Raw genomic sequence first — 23,050 nt, 5'->3', positions numbered from 1 at the left:
GACTACAAAGGACCACATCCCACCTGTGGTGACTGGATAACAGCCACATGTCAGGATGTAGATATGTAGTGTAGCAGCTTGCTGATTGTCCGGACATAAAGCCGTCTTTCTGTGAAGTCCATCAAATACACACACACACCCACACATACACTCATATAGTACTTAAAGATAGTTGGTGTCCTTTCTTGAACTGCTTTGGAGATTTTAATTGATTTTATTTTTTATCACTAATAAAAAAGCAGGCTATTACCAAACAGCAGATGAGTGGTGATAAGAGATGCTGCACACAGATGATGACTGGTACTTTATAAGAAGTGACTGACAGCACAACCATAGTTTGGAAGTAGGGTATATACTGTATGTACCAAGTAAAGCAATAACACACACATGCACGCACGCACACACACACACACACACACACACACACACACAGACACACACACACACACACACACACACACACACACACACACACACACACACACACTTTAAACACCTGTACAGCAAATATTATAAAAATCTGACAGTGAGAGAGTGAAAGTCAAATAGACCAACAACAGGAAAGGATGGAAAACTGGATATTTTATAGCATTAATGTGTCATATCGAGCAAATTAATCCATGTAATATGTAACCTAATTCACATTTGAGATAATTGGGTTTTGATTTATAAATTAATTAACACATTAAGTAGACTTTAATGTCATAAAGTTTATTGCATCAGGCATATTAACCCCCTCCAAAAAAACTCCTCCTTTTGTTTGATGCAGTTTTGACAGGCAATGTATATTATTAATTATCACTGATGAATATGACTGTGAATCAAGAAAGGAACAATCCATTTATCACGCCGAGTAGAAAATATACAAGCAGTAGTGATGGTAGTTGACTTGAAGCATTAGCTCATATTCTCTTTAATGTCAGGTGTAGAGACAGTTTGAATCATAAGAATCAGTGTAAATTAGTGTTTAAAATGATCTTGTATTCAGCTGCCTTAATGAAGCTCATAAAAAGAGATACTTTTATTCCCACAGGTCTGACTGGACTCTGGTCAGACTGCAGCGAGCAAAGACTTGAATATGAATGTAACCTCTACAAAAAGATGGAATTATATTATATAGTGTACTTCTACTGATGTTTGTGTATGTTTCTGTTTGTGATTTGCAAAGTCAAACAGTAACTGTTTGTGGCGGCAGGTTCCGATTTCCAAATCGGTTCTTTATTTGTTGCAGTGTACAGATTATTTTCTCTGTGATGTGTATGTTTGTATACATATGAGAGGGGGAAAAAGATACAGATATAGATACAGAAAAAAGTGATTCTAACAAAGATGGAAAGGATGCTGTCTAAATGTTTATTTATTTTTGATGTCATAAAAGATGAAACAATAAAAAAGAAACTTATTTCAGGAAAATATATAAACTCTACTTTTGTAAGAAGAAAAAAAATTGTATTTCACGTTTGTTGTTCGCCGACTCTTGACACTTACTTACTCTAAATTAGATGTGTGTATGCATAGTGTTTTTTTAAGATGTCTTTATCTTTAATTGGTCATGGTACTGAAACACAAAGGCCACTGTGATCCTCCAGGGACGAGGGCCAGGGACATCTATGGCCTGTGATTTCTTAAAACACAGCCACGTTGATATGGAACTCATTGGAACCAACCAAATTCAACCAAGAAGTGACTCTTCACTTTGGGATTGTTTGACGTTTATAATTTTAGCATGAAGAGGTCAAAATGTCGAGATTTTTTTTTTTCTCCTTCTTTCCTATTCTGTTATTCATTTTGTGACCCCTCGGATTTATCTTACCAGCCCTTTGGAGGATCGCTGTTTCAATGATTAGAATCATTTCTATGTTTTCTTCTCTGTGTGTAATTTTTTCAGACTCACTTTTCAAGCCCTTCAGCTGCTGGTCTTGTCAAAAAAAAAAAAATATATATATATATATATATATAAATATATTTTAAAAACCTGTCTTTAGAAAAAGGCTTACATTGAATTTGCAACTAGCCCAGGCTCTTTGTTGTCTGTCGGGCCCTTCAGCTAGCAGGATGGAAGATAGAGAAAGAGAACGTCTCCGAAAACGTGACTGAAATTACAAACGCTTGGCTTGCATCTTTGTCCCCCTCCATGGCCACAGAGAAAGACAGCATCTTAAAATAGCTCTTCCTCCCTGGTTATTTACATTACCTTAAGTGCTGTGCTCTCTCTCGTCTGGGACTCTGGGAGGAGCCACAAAGGGTGGGTGGGGTTACTGGTGGTCAGAAGCAGGGAAGATGGACTGGGTTGAGGTTAGAGGGGGTGTAGCTTACTGGCGCCCATAGCCATAAACCCTTGGTGCGCAGGAGTGACGCAGGTGCCCCACCCATCCACTGCACCTCCTCCCTCCATCGTCGGCGTCCTCGTTGGTGTCCTTGAGAACTAAGACCAATCCCATAAAAAAGAACAGAGGGTGGAGAAAGAGAGAGAGAGTGTCCCATCTCCATTCATAGAGAGTACCACAGAGCACTCATGATAATTAACAATTATGAAGGAAAACTGTCGCTTGTCCAAAAGTCAATCCATTTATTTACGGATGACGTGGAAAATGTTGGGGGATGGTTTTTGCGTACAACTCTCTTCTAGAGAGCATTTGGATGCAAACCAAAACACATTCATTCATTCATGACCACTAGATATATTTAGAACGTCCTATGAAGCCTTTCCAGGAGACATTGATAGTCTGGCCAGATTGTTTAAAATTTTAGTTGTCTTGAATTTATATAATCTATAAAGAGCATATTCTCTTTTTGATATAAAATCTTCTACTCTTCTTTTATAAAAGCTCATATTAATATCATTTTTACCAGTAAGTGATCCCATTAATTATATTTTTTATTTTTTTTTTATTTGCATTAAATAAGAAACACTGAAGAACTGATGATCTGGTCATCTAGACTGAGACTCATACTCTCAACCTGCATTCTTACTTTCCATCTTGGTCTGGAAGAATGTAATGAGATCCCAAAAGGAGAATTAGCAGACTTTAAGTTCTGGTCCATGGACAGACAGCATGTTTAAAAATGTGAAATGAAACCATTTTTCTCTCAATACATTTTATCTGCTACGGGATGTCTGCTCTAATTTCTTCCTGGACTCATTTTTTTCTAGACCAACCTTAACAGATAAAAGGGAATTCTGGGAATCAAAGTCCCACTAGAGCACTTTCCCTCAATGTAGACATGAGGAGATGAGATTACAGAGAGGAGACGGTGCATTCAGATAGACATCTAATGTGCCGGAACTTTAGAGAGAAGACTCAAGGCAAGGTGACTGTCCAGGCATCAAACTGTTGCTGGAGATGTCATTTGTCACGAGGGAATGATGTGTAGTCATTTATTTATCTATTTATTTATTGTTTGTTTTGTTTATTTACTTTTTATGCTTGGAATCAGATCCAGATTTATGCTTAATAACATAGCATCACAAATAAGGTGAACAAAACAGCATCAATCAACAAATGTACAATATTGTAAAATCCACTGCAACAGCAGCGCAAAGCATTGACAAAAGGTCAACAAGTTTCTGTCTGAACAAAAGTTTAACACTTAGATTGATCTACAGTACAACAAGACACATTTTCAACGACATCCCGGTAGAGCAAGCGGCTAAATGGGAACCCCTGCTGTGTGTTTAAAGGGCCAATCAATCGATTGTAGACATGAAGTCACGTCTCGAGTTTTCAAATTTGTACCACAATTTCTATGATACACACTGGCAGGGACAGTCTAATGTAAGACAATGTCAAATTACATTTAGAGAAGATCCCCCCTTTTGGAGCTTATCTCATACAATCAAATAAAAATTAGGATCTCTCAGCCTCTGCTGCTTCAATTTTTTTTTGACCATTCTTTTTCTTTTTTAAAATCTGTCTCTCAAAGTTTTTCAACTTTATGAAAGTGCAATAAAAAATCACTTGAGTGACCCATTAACAGGAGTTGTTTAACTGATAATCTAACAAATGCTTGTGTACGTCTCACTTTGACATTGTACAGACTGAGTTTCAAAAGCAGAGAGCTTCATCTGACTGGAGCTGCGGACATGCAAACACCATCCGGTTTCAATGTGGAAAAACACTAAAAAAAAAACAGGCAGAACACAGGTTTAATATTTTTTATTTTATGCGAAGAAAACTAAGAAAAAAAGAAAATAACTTCTGTTTAGACAGAAGTTCTGTTTAAGCTTAAGCTTCTGTTTGAGATATGAAGAATACAAACAGGAGCATAACCCCTGGGTAGGGTGTGGTGGCATAAAAAAAAAAAAAAAAAAAATCCAATTCCAGGAATGCATAATGCATTAAAAAAATCCACCAACGCATTGCCTTGTTTGCTTTGTTAAAATTTCAACTTCAACTCCTTCTCCATCTCGCTTGAAAAGTCCAGAATCTGTTAGTACACAAATATTTTTCATTTTGAAAGTTTAACCTCTGGGCACAAGACGTCTCCTACTTGACCAAAAAGTAAATTTTCAGTGTGTGTGTGTGTGTGTGTGTGTGTGTGTGTGTGTGTGTGTGTGTGTGTGTGTGTGTGTGTGTGTGTGTGTGTGTGTGTGTGAGTGTGTGTGTGTGTGCATGCTGGAGGCTTCAAGTTTCCACGTTAAACTTGCGTACATTGCATAATTGACCACAAATGGCTAGTTTTGAAACCATAAAATCCTGCTGGTATCTACATCTTAAATTCAGATTGAGGTGAGCGAAGAGAAACACTCCCCCTTCAGCAGATCAAAAACAGCCATCATCCTACACAGTGAAGGTCAGCAGGGAAGTGTGAATATGCAAAACGCATTTTTGAGATGAGGGGCGCTTTAATATTTCTTAAAACAAAAAGAAAAAGGTGCGATTTCAACATGATGTAGAGCATCAGATGTGGTCAGTCTGTTCTCCGGACAGTGTGACACAAGGCAGCCCATATCTCATCTGAGGCTGTGGCAACACCATCATGTCGGCAGGCCACTATTTATGTCCTGCTTAAGTAATGACCCCTGTAATTTAATAGAAAGACATTTAATTGAAACATGGAAACAGGCTGAGGGATGGAGGAGGGGAGAACAAAAAGAAAGGCACTTGTTTGAGAGGCAAGTGTGTGAAAGTATGTGTGTGCTACAACAATGTAAATGTTGAGGAAAAATGGGGTCTGTACAAATATACAGTTATTCAGACCCATGCACAAACACACACACACCATACGATGATGTCACATCTTATTGTTATCCCTCCATCTTCTCCTCCATTACCCCCCACCCCCGAAAAGCAGCTGAGGAGCATCTTTAGCTAAATGAATGTAGCAGCTGCTCTAATTGAATCAGCCACAAGAACCTAATTATAGACCCAGCTTTGTTGCACTCGGGCCGGCTGCAGGTAGACCGTCCGGGGCTCACCGCAGCAGTGAGACGACTGTGCTGCAATCAGCAAACCCACCGATTCTTAATGAGTTGGAGCCATGAATCAGCTTCAGTGATGAGGAATTAGAGCTGTGAGTCAAACAGTTACTCAGATCAGACTGGATTTTAGAAGTGGTGGAGACTCTTCAGCCCCAGTGGATCAATGAGAATTAAATTGTTCCCCTGGACCCTGCATGTATGGAGAGTCTGCCGTGCACAGACAAAAAGCTCTTGCATGTGCAATTTAAGTGCAATAGACATATCAGTGCATCATAATGTTCATTCAGTTTTTTTTTGTGTGTGTGTTTGTTTTGTTATTTGGTCAAATACATGTATTTTTCCAAAGATACAATATATTTCTGTTACAGTGTTTTACACGTGATTTGGCTCGATTTTTATATAAAAGAGTTTCAATGCAGAAAGCTCTTTGTGCAAATAGCCAAATGCTTACCTTAGAACACAAGAGGCTGTGCTCACATACCAAATCACAGTCCAGCTCACTGAATCAATGCTTGCATGTTTGCAAGAGTTTCTCCTTAATTTAACATTAGTCTGGTGAGTAGCATTGCAACAGAATTGCTTAAGACAGAGAGTGCAAAATAAAAGATGCAATTTCTTTCCTTTTGATTTGTGTCAAAATGTTGCAGCATCTTAAATCTGTTACTGTAGTGTCTTACAGTATGGCAATAGTGTAGCTTTCTGCATTTTAGATGTATTTATTTACAAGTGAATGAAATTAAATGTTTTATTGTTTTAAACACAAACTTTGTGGTTGATACAGAACAGAAAAAAGTGAACTGATGCAGTCCAAATAATCACAATCATCATTTTTCAGTATGAATGTATGATTTAGTGTTCGACTCTAGACTGCTTTATCTATATGTTATCCATATTTACAGTAAAACTGCATATTCAGTGAATAAAATGAAAGTTTTCAAAAGTCATTCTTACTCTGCATCATTTTGAATATTGATTTCTGTGTAAATTAGCTAAATGACTTAAAGTTACTCAGTTTCAATATGAATTAGTTACTGTTTGACATAAATAACAATTTTATTATTAAAATAATTTTTCATGAACTTACTGCCTGTATTTATTCATTTATTCTCCAATTCAATACTGATAATTTCATTTTTTCTACTATGTGGGATATTAAGGCCAGATTTAGGGAGTATAGCATTTTGTGTTCAGAGTTTTGACAATAGGAAGTCTGAAATCTGAGGCAAAGCAACTGTAAAATGCTAATGCAACAGCTGTATCTTTATATTTCTATATTCTGACTTCTGTGTCTTTATTCATGTGGAGAGGATGCTCTGCTTTACAACATGTTCCCCTCAGCCCATCTCTTTTCTAAAGACAGGAAGCAAGGGGCACGCTGGATGGACAGTCTGTTTTTTTTTTGATGCCATAGAAAGTCAGTGGGGAGAATAATGTAGCGGCCACACTCACACACATACAAAAGCACACATTAGCCCCTGGGGACGTGTTCACTCTCCGAATGAAGAGGCTGAGGGAGGGAGGTGGATAGGACCAATGGGAATTCACATTCACATATACACATGCATACACATGCACCCACAAGGGCCCTGGTGAGGACGGTGGTGGGGGGTGGGTGACACAAAGACACAAGGAAAGAAACAACATTTCTGAGGAAAACACTGAAAAATATGTTGTATAATTTAATTTTTAATGCTTCAACATTTTAGATGGGAGAGGAATTAGGAAAAGGTTTTTCAAAGGTCACAAAACATTAGAGATTTTGTTCAATTTTACATAATTTAATTGTAGATATGATTATAGGTTACTACAGCGTTACATTAAATTGACTGCAGGAGGTGCAGCATTGACGGACAGTAATGGTGAAGCACGAGAGAAGAAAGAAAGGACAAAGATAGGGAGAAAATGTTAGGAGGGTCGTTGTACCTCTTAGCTCATCACGACGCACATGAGCCTCCAGCCCCACCCTGTCTTGTGCGTGTGTGAGTGTGTGCACGCACGCATGTATGTGTGTGTGTCTTTAGTATCACAATCAGTCCCCCTGGCTGAGTCTGAGCCAGAGGATCCATTAGAGCTGATTGAGGAGCACAAGGGTGCAGACTTCACCCTGAGAGAAGGTGACGAGAACACACCATACACACACACACACACACACACGCACGCACGCACACACACACACACACACACACACACAAACACACACACACACACACACACACACATACACACACAGAGTTCAGTCAGAAAAAGCATAAGAAAAATTAGAGCCACAGGCAACTGTCGCAGACATGCAAAGACACACACGAGCACTGAGATGGCAACAATAATGACTATATCACCTAGTAAACACATACACATGCACGTGAAAAACACGTGAACAAAGACGCCCACAATCAAGAACCCCCCCCCCCCGGCCCTCCTGCAGGGGAGGGATGCATTTGCAGTTGAATAACAATAAGGGAGTAATCCATATTGATCTAAGCGGTATGAATGATGATGAATTCACTTACTACTGCACATATTTAAGTGCATTAGAACTCTGGTGCGTTCACTTACTGTTGCATGTAGTGAAGTGTATTTGAATGGTGATACAACCGCTTATGTAAGGCAAAAAAGTGAACTAACTTGCGACTGCAAATCTTTACACTCAACTGAACAAAGTGACAAAAACAGCAGACGCACACACACGCTTAGCGATTAGCTGGTGATCACAGCAGAGCATTTAGCAGCTAAAGAGACAGATATTTGTGTTGGCAGAGACCAAACACAGAGCTAAAAAAGGGTAAATACTGGACTTCATTAATTGGCCAAAAACATGGCTCCTACTGAATTTTAATGTCACTTGAGTCTAAGGAATGTGTGAACACGGAACCATTTGCTAACTATTGTTTACAGCTTGCTTCCACTGCCCCCAAGTGGCCAATAAAATCACTTATTTCAGAATTAAAGACAAACTTAACACCCTAGAGAATTCTGTTTTTGCTTACCTGCAGTTAACTTCTTGCTGTGTTACAGTAGTGCACAGGTGTGGGATCTCATGACATCACTGTGGGTGTGTTTACAGGTGTGAATGAGCACCCTTCTGGGTGACACTGCTGAGTCTGCTCAGTGATTAAATAGGCTTGAAACCTGCAGCCAGAAGGCTTGTTTTAAGTTACTCTGTAAAGGACCAGTGAGTAAGATTTAGTGGCATCTTGTGGTGAGGTTGCAGATTGGAACCAACTGTATACCCCTCCCCTCACCCCTCCCTTTCCATGCATGTAAGAGGACCTAAGGGGGCCCTCAGATAACATATAAAAGCGAAAGGCCCTCTATATAAGCACTGCTTGGTTTGTCCACTCTGGGCTACTGTAGAAACAGCAGTGGATTGGTGCCCTCTGCTGAAGAAGACCTGCTCCCTATGTAGAGATGAAGGGCTCGTTCTAAGCTAACAAAAACATGTTAGCCTACTTAGTTTCAGATGATTGTACACTAATGAAAAAATAATTATGAATATCATATTCCATTTCTGCTAATAGAGCCCCCTAAATCCTACACACTGGTCCTTTAAGATGTTTTAATTTGCTCCAAAGGATGCTAGGTAATTAACTTTAAAATGTTATTCTATGGAGAGTTTATGGAATTTAAATAGTTCCATTCCAATAAATATATGGAGCCTTGTGGTAATTCAGTGGCACCAGAGTAATTTTATAGTCACATGTTCCCTGCTTTCTCCAACCACATACCACTATATATGGAAAGTATAGTATGAGCAATTTACCTTATTCAGAGGAAGGGAAGCAAGTAAAGTACAGAAAAGTACAGATAGAAGAATCAGACTAGACGGGTATGAGATATAGTGAAGTTATCACGTGTGTGTACCAAGGGTTAAGACAAAACAAGCACAAGAGGTGAGAGTGTGTTTTCGAAAAAAATAGAATGAATAAGGACAGGAAGAGAAGGTTTCTGCCTCTTGTCTCTGCCTGTGTGTCAGACAGGAGCAGGGAGAGGATCACTGGAGAGGAGCTGAGCGAGGGTGAGGAGGGGCGGACAACACATGGATGGAGGGCCCGGTGCTGTAGAGAGCAGAGAGACAGGGTTGTTGAAAGGGTCACACTCCAGTACACTGCAGAGTGACAGCGTTTGGCTGGGTGTCACATCAGGAAGATGCCTTATGTCACAAGCAGGAGGTCACATGACTGCTCAGAGTGAGGGACAGGTATTAGCATAACACATAAAAACATGTACAAATATACACAGAGTAAAATAACTGCAAAGCAAAGTCACAGCAATCCAACAGCGCTTCAAAATACAATTATGTTTGACTTGTATTTGGGGCGGCTGCTCAGTTTAGACACGTTTACAGCTGCTCTTTGCCGTTAAAAATGATAGTTTAGAGATTAAATTTGGATGGGCTAAACCAAGACCCCTTTGGACCTCAGTATTTGAAATATAAACATACACTAGCAGAATCTAAACATGTGATACATGTAATATCTTGTCTACTTTGTTTTTCAGTGGATAAACAATGTTTCTGTATGAAAAGAATGAGTTATTTATAGTTGTTTATTTATTCATTTAATATCGTGATTATTTATTGTTCATTTATTATTCATTATTTACTGTTTGTTTGTTTCTTTAATAAGGTTACGTGTAATAACCTCTGGTTTCAGCTCACACTTTGATCGTTGCTATATTCTGTTTTTGACACTGACTGATTATTGTGTAACAGTTTAAGATTTTTTTTTTTTAATGTAAGCATTTGTTTATATTCTGTTGTAACTTTAATTCATTTATTTTGTTTTAGAGGTCCAGCAGTATTGATAATTTTGTATGTACTTGAAGTTTTATGCGAATAAGTAACCTCTACATATACATTCTAATGCTGTAAATCCTAAAGTTGTATCTAAATATGAACTTCTTTAGACTTGGATTTCGTATTGTTTTCTTCTTTGCAGCTAAACATATCTCCAGTGAGCCTGTGGATCTTCATTGTCTCATCTGTCTGAGTCTTAGTCAGTGAGTCATCAGTTGTTCCACAGTGGAAATGATATCCTCGCTATATACTCAAAAACACACACTTATCTTTCCTCTCTCCCTGAACAACCAAAACATCCAATCCCCACACGGTACATCACAATATGATGTCAACAACACTCAACATAACACACAGGAAATATGAAGTAAATATAAGCTATATAGCATAAGCTAAATATTCATGAACTGCTGGGTCTCAGGATTGACTGCTATTAGAAATAATAACAAGGAGAACGTGATTAGTAAATGAGCTGCCATACTTCTTATGGTGACCGTCATATTCTCTCGGAAACTGGAGAACTAAACTCTACAACATCCTTTATCCAATTATCTTCCACCAGACTGTGAGAAAAATGGTAACCTTTAACGGTGATGACACAGACATGAGGCTGAGACCAGACAGAGAGGGCGACGGTTATGTGCAGAGAGAAAGAGAGAGACTTTACCAATGTTTGTGATACACATCTTTCGGTATTAATAAAATGGAAACAAACCACATATCTTCAATAAGCAAACATGCTGCCTCTATTTCACAGAAGAAAAAAAGCTTCTCTGATTTTCTGAATAATTTATTCACGGTTTTGATCATAAGTTGCTGATGATTACCTGTTGACTTAAAGTTGGACCATATAAAGGTTGTAAACAATGTGTTTTAGTTCTACATTAAACATCTCTTTTACAGTAACATAAAATAAACATCCTGTTTCTTTATGGACTGTCCACTAGATGTCACTCTAATCCAACGACTGAAATGTCTGAGGGATACTACATTTAGGTTTGAGCTCCAAAATGAGTACTTCAAGTGTCAGGTAGCAACAAGTTTATATGCTTTCAGTTGCAAAAGGTGCACATGTTATAATCACAAGGGATTATTATAATGTCTACCATGGTGGTGGTTAATGACAGAGCAGTCTTCATTATTTTAAGTTACTTTACTGCATTTATCAAGACATGGCACAATGGAAGCTGAAATGTTTTCCTTTAATATTGGATGAAATTGACTTTAGTAACGTAAAAATGTTTTTGATTACATAAAGTTAGTGTCTCAAAAGTCTGTTTCCTGCTTAGTTTGAGCCTTGAGCTTATTTGAATTCATATATTATTTTAATCAACATTACTATGGGATTTGGGCTGAATATCCAAATGATTTTAAATACCTTTTGCTTCATTAAAATCAAACATACATTGTGTTGTATCCTTGAATTAGCATTTATTATCAGCCTGACTAAATCTCTCCAAGATTTATTCCATAATCTTATGTATTGTACAGCTGTATCAACAGCAATTTAACAGCAACACCATTCTGAGTGGTCTTGATTACTTCCTGTCATTATGTTCCATTTCTGCAGGCTGCAGCTGTATCACTAAATGTTTATGTTCTCTCAAACCTTGTTTGTCTCTGAGTGACATTATGACAAGAATTGTTTGCATAATACAGATGGATTTTAATCACCAGTCTCTCTTGTGAACATGCTCTGAGTGAATGAAGCAAAATTCAACATCTGAGTCTTCTGTTGAGATTATGCGCAATAATGGCTGTGGCATGTGGACTAAAATATGAATGCAGTTTACACTGCACTTCCAGACTAGATCAAAGAGCTCTTTGGTGCTAAGATGAAATTGATCCCAGTTCAGGACTTATGGGGGTTTGAGAAAAAGTGCAGCCTCTGTTCAAGGGATTTTCTGTGGGAAGACACCAGAGATCAGACAGACCAAAGGTTTTTGGTACATCCCACTTACTGACCTTTGCCTGTTATTCTAGTTTGGTTCAGGGGTGTACACACAAAAACCTCAGGCTAACTTCTGCTAACTCTTTTCTCAGTTGTACGGGAAAGTTGAGGCTTCACTGGTGCATTTCCAGTTCTTGCATTTCATCTGTGAAACAAGGGTCTGACTCCAAGGCAAAGTGATGTTTTCAGCCTCAGCATTTGACTGTTCCTGTCTAACACAGTGCAGCTTTGCCTCATGTGAAGAGCTCAAATTCTCAGCTAAGACACAGGAGGCCTGAAGATGAGTTTGATTCCTGGAAGGCCCAAAGAAAAAATGCTCCAGGGCAAAAATGACAACTAATGTAAACACCCCTGTCCTCCCTGAACTTTGACAATGCATCTTAATTGCGTGGGGTCTAATATAAAAGCACAGCCACCCCACATTTTAGCAACACTTTGAAGCATATACACATATCATCACATGAATAATGCATCAAAGATTTTCACCTCAAGGTCTATTTAGTAGCTATACAGGAGCTTTTGATCATATCACACAGTCTTCCTGCAGGTGGAGTTTAGTTTCCCCAGTTGTAATGAAACTGAAGATATTTAAATTTATATATCTTCTTCTGAAAGCTCCAAAACAACTGCAGTACTAAATAAATCCTGAGGTGAAACTATATTTTATTCTCACTATTATATGTCTGACTTTTTATAATCACTGCACTTATTTTATGTGACAGGTTATAATGTGCTTTTAACAGGCTTTATGTAAACATGAGTGGAGAGTGTTGTTAAGGTTGCCATAATGATTTCCTCAACATAACAGCAGTGTGTCTGCTTCAAGTCAATAAAGGGTGCATATGAACATTCAATGCTGTATCAAAGTTTCTGCAGCCATTAGAATACATTATGCTTTGGCCTTTGTTTCTTTGTTACTAAGACATGAACATCCTGTTACAGATATCAACACATCCTCACTTCATTTGAAGCAGTCAGAGAGCTGCCATAAAGGTATAATGGCATGCAGTAAAAACCTTCCCTATCCGGTTGTGTTCAAAAAAAGCTCCATGATGTTCCTAAGTCTTTGCCACTTGTTATAAAGTAACTTTAAGCAATTGTATTACTTGACCTAGCCTGATTTATGAAGCCTTTTATCTTTATCTTTAGTCTTATAATGCAATATACAGGCTTCATTACATTAGTGGGTTTCATAGAAGGTGTTACCATTATTCCTGTTAAAGGAGCTATGTGTAAGTTTTGCTATCGCTACATAGCCAGTGTTAGCATTTACAGCTGTTTACTTACCAGTCTAAAACACACATTGTGAGTTCAGCATCAAACTTCATTCCCTGGCTCACCAAGAGCTGTCTCCAGTGATGTAAAGCAATGCCAGTGTTACTCTTGTCTCTATCACGTCTTTTCTTCTACTGAGGTTAGCACGGTAACTAGCTAGCCCCAGTCCATCTCGTCACTGTCCGATAGGGACTCAATATAGCCTCAAATCTGCCCTGAAGACGTAGCACTGCTCAGAGGGCATATTATAACCTCTTGTCTTGTAAACGCAACAATGGCCAAAGCTCTTGACAAGCAACAATCCCCATCACCCGCTCCCGACAAGAAACCACATTTGGTAGCATTAGAAAACTTACAAATAGCCCTAAATGAAAAAACTCTATTACAAGTAAAAGTCCTGTGTTTATAAATGTATCTAAGCAGAAGTAGAGGACTACAAGCAGCAGAAGGATAGCCCCATGTTAGATTGGTATTCATATTATTAATGTGTAAGCAGAGGATTCAAGCACTACTAAGCATTATTAGCAAGGGCGAAGGTTTGCATAGAGAGGGTAAAGACATGTCTCTACCAATATTTTAGTGCATTACACTACACAGCTTCCCAATTAAGCTATTCTAGAATAGTAACATATAACAATGTCATAGAATAGTAAGGTGTAAACTATCATAAAGACATCATAGTATAGTAAGACACAAAATATCGTAAAATCGTCATAGTAAAGTAAGGCATAAACAGTAAAAAAAAATGACATTGTATGTAAAGGCATGAAACCATCATAGTATAGTAAGCCATGACGAGTCATAAAAATGACATAGTACAGTAAGGCAAAAAAAGTCATAAGAACGTCATAGGATGGTAAGGATTAAAAACGTCATAGAAAAATAAGTTATAAAAAGTCTTTAAACGTCATAATATAGTATGGCATAAAAAAGTCATAAAAACGTCACAGTATATTAAGCCATAAAAACGTCTTTAAAATGTCACAGTATAGTAAGGAATAAAAACGTCATAGCAGAATAAGTTCTAAAAGGTCCTAAGACATCATAGTATAGTAAGCCATAATTAGTCTTTAAAATGTCAAAGTATAGGCATAAAAAGTCATAAAAGCATTTGAGTTGCCTTTTAACCTGACATGGATATTTTTTGACTGTGGGAGAAGGCTAGAACCGAGCACTGAACCTATGGCCTTCTCACTGTGAGTCAAGAGTCCTTACCATTATACCATAAAGCTTCCCCATCAATCTATCCTAGTATAGTAACACATAACAACATCATAGTATAGTAAGGCATAAAATGTCATAAAAACATCATAGTATAGTTAGGCATAAAAAGTCATAAATATGACATAGTATAGTAGCCTAAGGCATAAAAACATATGTATGTATGTAAGGTATTTGAGTTGCTTTTTAACCTGACATACATTTTTTTTCACTGTGGGAGGAAGCATGAGCAGAGCTTTGCACCTATGGCCTTCTCACTGTGAGGCATCATTCCTTACCATTACACCAAGAAACTTGTGGATTGAGCTATCTTAGTATAATAAACCACAACAACATGATAGAATAGTGAGGACCAAAATGTCATAAAAACTTCATAGTAGAATTAAGCATAAAATGTCATATTATAGAAAAGGTACAAAAAGTCATAAATACGACATAGTATATTAAGACATAAAAAGTCATAAAAACGTCATGGTACAATAAAACATAAAATGTCATAATATAGTAAGGTATAAAAACGTCATAGTATTGTAAGGCATAAAAAAATCATAGTAGTATGGCATAAAAAGTAATAGTGTAGTAAGGCATAAAAAACTCATCCTATAATAGGCTACTCTTACTTAGGTTTTTTCAACATATTTTGAATGCAGGACTTTTACTTTAACACTGTTTACAACTATAGGCCTACTTATAAATAGTGGTAGCCTACATCTCCTCATGTAACTCTTGGCAAGAAAAATCAAAACCATTCCTCAAAGTAAAAGTACTACTTGCACCACTGATTGTAAGAATATCAGCCTATGGTGTTAAGATATTTAAGTCTGAAAGTAGGAAGGTGAAGCTTACAGGGAGTCCTTGAAGGCAGCATTTTATTTTCTCGTAGCTTTCCACTGAACAGTTAAGTCTCTTTTGGCCGTCCTTTTCCTTCTCCTCCCACTCACCCAAAGCGATATAAACATTTCTGTACAGTGAGGAAACTCCATAACTACCCTTACTTGTTAGGATAACCACCAGCACATTGAAAAAATAATACGCTAATTATAAAAAGCAGAGAGAGGGGAAGAGAGAGAGAGAAAGAGAGAGAGAGATGGCACAAATCGTCAGCCAAAGTTCAAATTTCCCTGAGATAGTGGAGCTAAACGTGGGTGGACAGGTGTATGTGACCCGACGTGAAACTCTCACTGCGGTCCCCAACTCTCTCCTGTGGACCAAGTTCACCCAGGGTTCCCCGCGCGACCTGCCAAAAGACAGCAAGGGCCGCTTCTTCTTCGACCGGGACGGCTTTCTGTTCCGCTACATTTTGGATTATTTACGGGACTCTGAGCTTTTCCTGCCTGAGTTTTTTAAAGAAAAGAGGGGGCTGCAGAAAGAAGCGGACTTCTTCCAGCTGCCGGAGCTGTCCAGGCGTCTGGCAGCGGCCAGCAAAGACAGCTCGTGCACGGAAGACAGCGGGGAGCCGGAGTCTGAGCTCACCAGCCCGGTAACCTCTCCCTCGGGAAGGACCCTGCGCTCTCCCGGGGCCGTCTCCGGCTACATCACCATCGGATACAGAGGCAGCTACACTATCGGGAGAGACATCCAAGCGGACGCTAAATTCCGCAGGGTGGCCAGAATAACAGTCTGCAGCAAGATCTCTCTGGCTAAAGAGGTCTTCGGAGAAACACTGAATGAGAGCCGCGACCCGGACCGACCACCTGACAAATACACCTCCAGGTATTATCTCAAGTATAACTTTCTGGAGCAGGCGTTTGACCGGCTGGCCGAGGCTGGTTTCCACATGGTGGCCTGCAACTCCACTGGGACCTGCTCATACGGCAGTAATGACCCGGGGGAAGACAAACTGTGGACCAGCTACACCGAGTATGTTTTCAGCCGACGAACGGACTGAAAGCTGCTCTCTAGGTGCAGGAGTAGCCTACATCTATGAACGCAGGGAGCAACCGTCAGCCACAACTGTTAGTTGTACATTAACCAACATCCCAAACTGGCAGTTTCAGCCTCGACTAGTTTCAGTTATTATGTTTCTGGCACTCTCTGCTTTGTACAGTGGGATCAGGCTGCAGCCACTTTGACCTTTCTGCCATCTTCTCCACTGTTCTGCAAGAGTACAACTTAGTGCAAACTCAAATATTAATAAACAAAATGACTTTATTGACATGTCACTGGTTCCTTTGCTGGGCTATTTTTTATGGCCCACTGGGCCTCCTAACCTTTATGGCTTTTACAAAGACTGCTTTGTTCTTAGGTAAATGACATAAATGGTCACTCAGGCTGGCAGAAATGTTAGGAGCTGGTGTCTTTTGATCTTTACTGAGCTGTTGCACTGTCATGTTTTAGTAGAGAGGATGTTCTGAACACATTAACCAGGACATACCTACTGTAAATAGCCTATAATGTTTGGTCTGGTTTTGACGTGATCTGTATTCTCCTCATAACTTTCAAGTCTTTAATTTTGGGAACTGATAGATAAGAAAGATAAATTGCTCTTTCGAATGATACTATAATTTTTTTTGTTAAATTTGAATATATTGACCGCACATACAGAGTCACTGCTTTTAAGATTACACTTTGAGACTTTGTCACAGTGCTACATTGTTATGTGTCATCTGTGAGCTGTTGTCATAGTTTTTTCTTTATATATGTATACAACAAATAAAGTGTGACATTGTAACACTATCCACCTCATTGTCCCCTGTTACTGTTACTGTTTAAGAGTTGTCTTTTTCAAATACACTGATGCTTCTTTTCACACAACTGAGCACAAAGATTTTTTTTTCTTGGATCTAGATCTCAGTCTAAGTGATTTCTCTGTGAATTAACCAAAACACAGAGAAGACATTTTAGGAGTTTACAAAGCCATTTAGTTTGGGTTTTTTCATAGAAAATTTTATTTAGACATTTTCATTAATATATTAATCAGCCAAACTGACCTCACTCATGGATACTCTCATCACAGATGTTTAACATATTCAACTAATTTAAGTCATTTACGCTAAAATGTAATGTCCAGTTCAAGCTAAAATTAAAATAAATGCCCACAAATTGTAGCCAAAAGCAGAAGTCTGTTGCCTATCTGGCAGACCAGAGTAGAGTGTCCTTCTCTGCAGCACAGAAGAGCTCTGTTATCTCTCCTGGACAGGATGCAAAGGAGGAGGAGGGGGTTTCTCTTTGGCTGACAAGTACAGTAATCAAATGTCTGTTCTCTGGTGGGATCTGGGGCACAAATCCAAGATATCCCAGGATCAGGTTTAATACAAAAAAGGCTTTGTGTGGGCTGTGTTAGAGTGCGCTGGAATACAAATGTGCAAAAGAAAAATCAGCAATATGAATCATTTATTTATGTCCAGGAGCACTTAAGCTGATACCGTAAAATGGATAAGGGCAATTTGTTCCCTAGCTCTCCTTATGCAAACATACATAGTTATATGAAGACATATACACAAAGATGACAGATATACATGAACACATGCGCGCACACCCCCTCCAAAACCCAACCTCCCACACACTCTTCTGCTACCAAGCAGCTTCATAAGAGCTTCAAAGATAGACATGTTCTGAACAAGAGAGGTCGTATCTGCTGTCAGCTGATGCTGCCATCTGGACAGGAAAAAGGAAGGACTCTTCCTCTAGTGTGATCTCCAGAAACAGGATGTAGTACTCGCTGTCCTCGACCAAAACACAGCAACTGAGGCTCAGTGAAATCAGACACGTTTGTCCTCATCATATGTCTTACTTTGCATGGATTATTGTGAGAAAGCTAAATGGGTGAATCCTTTAAATTGGCCTGAGAGGCAAAGATGCTCGTCAGTACCTTGCATCCTCCACATTACACCGATAGCATATGAAATGATGGGGACAAATGTTGGTCACAAGACGCATGAAACCCCTAATTAAATTTCCTTTTTTTTTTTTTTTTTGTTCGTCTGAGACAGTGATGAGTTTCCCTGCCAAGAAGCTATTTCTAATACAGACCTTGCTGTGCGTGCATGTGGTGTTTGTGCTTGGTGATAAAACACCTCCAAAACACATTTCACTCTATGTATGCTTTTTTTTTCCTGTAAGAAAACTCTGTCAACCAAATGCTAAAAATGTGCACACACACAAACACACACACACACACACACACACACACACACAGGAACACACAGAGCGCAGGAGGGAGACAGATAAAGAGAGCCAAATTAGCCCATTTGCAGAGTTGGAGATAACACAGACGTGCTGGCTTTCTTCATATCAGCCTCTGCACGCTAAATCTTTCACACTTTTCTCTCACAGTCTGCCTCCAGCTCTGCCTAACCTGCATGTCGTTAATAGGCCTACTGTTGACTTTTTTTTCCTTTTTTTTTTTAACTCCAGCTCTTCTGATATAGATACATCACACTGTTCATGGAGAGAACAACACATGAATAATTAATTCAAGCTGCGTTTCTCTTTGTATAGTCCAGGTGTGAGTGCAGAGAATAAAACAGAATAGCCACTAGCTAAATGTAAGAACGTTCTCCCTTCATTTCCATGTGATCTAAAATGTCCCTTCAAAGCGAGTAATGGCAGCCGTGGCTGTTATATTTGAATGTATCACTGCTGTGCACTGCAGGAATTCTCAAGTACTTAAGCTTAGTTGTGAAGCACAGTGTAAAACGTAGGAGTCCTCTCAGACTTTTCAGTGATTGCAAATTTTTCGCCCTTTTGTAAAGGAACTCAACATCTTGACTACAATTAATTAAACAACAAAAAAAGAACTGAAAGCCACTGAAATTCATAGAAAGAAGTCAGGAAATGGTTTTCCCACATGACATTTTCAGAAGGCTGAAACTGGTGGCTTTAGTACTGTAGCCACCACAAACCTAACACTGTAAGAGAAAAGCAGCAAGCCAACTGCAACATACAGTATTTCACAATCCTTAAGTTGCCTCAAATCTACCTAAGCAGTAAGTCTACACTGATGGAACCAGGATGTCACCCACTGTGGAACAGTATAGTAAATCTGCCCTGCATCACGAAAATAATGAAAGGAACCCTTCAAGGTATAGTTCGACATTTTGAGAAAAGTGCTTAGCGGACTTTCTTGCTGAGAATTAGATGAGAGGATTGATGCCACTTTAATATATTTCTATTAAACATAGGGTTACAAACAGCAGCTGCAGGTTGGCTAAGCTTAGCACAAAGACTGAAAACAAGGGGAAAACAGCTAGCCTAGCTTGGTCTGAAGCTAACAAATATGCCTGCCAGCCCCTCTAAACCTCACTGATGATAAAGAAAACCACAACTTGTTGTTTTTAATACTTTTTGTATGTATTAAACAAATGGGGTCAAAAAATGAATTAGCTAGTATTAGTATATTTGTTAATCAGTGATCCAAATGTAATTAAAAAAAATCTTAACACAAGACTGGAATCTGCCATCGCTCCCAACGATCGATTGATATTTGACACTCAGACTCATCATTTTCATAAACCCCAAATATTTGTGGTCCAAAACTACAAACTGTCCATTTAAATATTAATAAATGTCCTGGTGAAATGCTCTAATAGCAGAACAACGTTGAGCTTGGAAATTCATTCTTGACCTTGGAAAAAGCAGTTGAGTTTGCTCACTTGCCATGAAAACATGAAGACTTTCCACATGGATGGATGAAGGTGGTTCTGAGCACCTTCATCTATGTTCACTTCAAAGTTGAACTCTGCGTTTCATTCTTGACCTTGGAAACAGTAGTTGACAAAACAATCTCAACACAAAGTCCATACTGTCTTGCTCTGGAGCCTTTTTTCGTAGCTCTTGAGTTATCTCGGTATTAGAGCAAACACTTCACTGTTTGAATAAACCCTAAGAAGTTTTGCAGCCATTGACTGCTAATTTAAAGTACACATATTGTAACAAACCAACACAGGCGTACATCACTGCAGCCTCTGACTGTTAGTGTTTGCTAACCATCTGAACACATAATTAGCCCGGTTAAACGTTTGTGTTACCAAGCAGTGAAACCATGAAATATCCATACATTCCTTGAATAATTAACAGTTCTCATAATTGTGTTCAACTAAAAAAAGATATGTTCTTGTGTCTATTTGTGCCTAATCATATAGTGAAGATGATGTATAAGTGCATGCATTAGTGGAGCTTTTCTGTTTGTCCAAAGTTGTTCAGCACTTCACACAAAAACAAACATCCTCTTTCACAAATCCTTCCCTGCAGCAACAGTCTGGTCGAGCCACTAAAACACTGTTTAGAGCCACAATCCATCATTTGAAAGCTTAGCTTGTACTCTTGAATTGTGACACTCTAATCTATAACAATGTGATGCTGATATCTTTTATTCAGTAGCATCATTCAGTTTTACACTCTGACAGTTTTGTTATTGTTATAATGGATTGCGGCTGCATTTTACCCTATTTCCTCTTCAATTACGAGAGGTGATGGATTAGCAAGAAGTCCAGTCTGCGGTTAATGTTTTTTTTATTTTGTGTGTGGGTGTTTGCGTCCAAGAACACGATGAAATTCAATCACTGCCCCAGAAAAAGGTAAAGATACGGGAAAAGAAAGCAGTGATAAATTCTAGTCAGCTAGTCAACTTTGCTCCGCATGCAAGACTGTGTTAAGGGCAGCCCGACACAAGCCTGTTTCATCTTATGAAGTGAAGTCCCAGCAATAAGGCAAGACATACAAACCTGTACACAACACAATTTTTTCTCTTTCACACAATGAAAATAATACATGTCACAACAGCATCACACAAAACCTTCATACAATACACCCTGACTTATATCAATTAAAGGCAATTTATGTTTTCACGTTTTCACAACCAGCTGTGTGCAAGAGGCGACCACAAACAAATATGATTTAATTTGTGCATTTTGAAAAAGTACAATGTTGTCTTTGTGTGTTCAATGTGAGTTCAACTTCAGCTAGTTAACCTGCATGAAATTATAGTCAACAGTCTAGTGTGTTTTAATGGTTAAAATAGTTGTAAAATTATCTTCTAAATTATCTTCTAAAACACTTCAAAGTTGCACGTTGAAAAAAAAAAAAATGCCTTGGAAATTGCAGGTGCTGGAGAATGAAGGATGTTAAAACCCAGGTGTAGCTGCAGAGAGACATGAAAATCTGTAATCCTCCAGTGGTCATGTTAACTGTCCCCTAGAAGGACTTAAACGCAGCGCCTCTGCCCATAAAGGTTTTTCTCCCTGTCTGCTCTGTGTAGTTTTGTTGTGTAGGAGGGTCTAAATGTCGCCAGTCTCCACTGAGTTGCTCTCAGCACCCAGCAGCGCACCGGAGACTGGTGCAGCTCCCAGTGACAAAGCTGAGCCTTGCACTGTGCCGGTAAACTAAGAGGTAAAAGGCTGCCAGCATCAATCAGCTGCAGGGAACAGAGAGGAAGAGAGGGAGCATCCTCCTCCCCTGCTGTGTCTGCAGTGGGCTTCCTTTCTCAAGAGGTGCAACCCCCTCCCTGAAAGAGCTGTCTGAAAGGGCAAGACATGGAGGAAGCATCTTATCATTCTCTGTCTCTTAGTGTGTCTTACTAAGGTTACTGTAATTGAAGCTGTTACACCATCTCATGAATAGCAAGATACTACATTGTTTTTGTCCATTGTGCAATGTGTTTCAACTAAACAGTATTTCCTCTCAATAACTGACACTGGAGGAGGCGTCACCTTTTCACCATTAGCTTCTAGATTTACACCTTTCTTTGCCTCTTTGTTGGTCTAGGTATCCATTCCTTAACGTAATAGACAAAGTCATTGCAGCACCTGCAATTTAAAACCAAATAAATAGACCTTCTTTCTTTAGCAGTGCTAGCAGTGATGTCTATCTGTTATAGTTGGTTGGACCCTCACCTCGGTCCATACTGAAATATCATGACAATTATTGGAGGGCTTGCCATGAAATTTGGTACAGACATCCAAAGAGGATTAATCCTAATGACCCTCATATTTCCTCTGCCACCAGCAGGTTGATAGTTTCTTAGTGAAAAATCTCAACGACCTCCTCAGGATGAATTAAAGTAAAGTTATATTTGTCCAATACCTTGGTTTGTGACCAAATACTGGCAAAACTAATGATGTTCCCATCATCCTCTGATATACTTTGTGAATTCTTAAATGTTGGAATGTTAACATGCTAACCCGGTAAAGATGCTAAACATTACACCTGCTGAACAACAGCAGGGCATTCTGTGCATGTTAGCATGCTGATGTTAGAGCCACTGTGCCTCCTGTTGGTAATGCCTCACAGACCCATTAGCTTGGCTGTTAACTGTTCTTGTTTGAACTCTTGTTTGACATTATAAAAAAAATGCTACTTGCTAGACCCTCTGTATGAACAACAGCTGAGGATTTGTCTGTGTGTGTGTGTGTGTGTGTGTGTGTGTGTGTGTGTGAGATTAACTGACGTT

At 38.9% G+C, this 23,050-nt stretch overlaps 1 protein-coding gene across 1 annotated transcript; it reads left to right on the top strand.

The window, feature by feature from the left end:
- The first annotated feature begins 15,613 nt into the window (after nucleotides 1-15,613).
- Nucleotides 15,614-17,339, top strand: LOC111238439 (BTB/POZ domain-containing protein KCTD12-like). The gene has a single exon (XM_022767943.1). The coding sequence runs from the start codon at nucleotides 15,749-15,751 to the stop codon at nucleotides 16,547-16,549; it is 801 nt and encodes a 266-aa protein (XP_022623664.1). The 5' UTR covers nucleotides 15,614-15,748; the 3' UTR covers nucleotides 16,550-17,339.
- The last annotated feature ends 5,711 nt before the right edge of the window (nucleotides 17,340-23,050 follow it).

This window comes from Seriola dumerili, unplaced genomic scaffold (genome assembly GCF_002260705.1).
Source record: "Seriola dumerili isolate Sdu_G_001 unplaced genomic scaffold, Sdu_1.0 BDQW01001299.1, whole genome shotgun sequence".
Lineage (NCBI taxonomy): Eukaryota > Metazoa > Chordata > Actinopteri > Carangiformes > Carangidae > Seriola > Seriola dumerili.
This window is presented reverse-complemented; position numbering and strand designations above follow the sequence as displayed.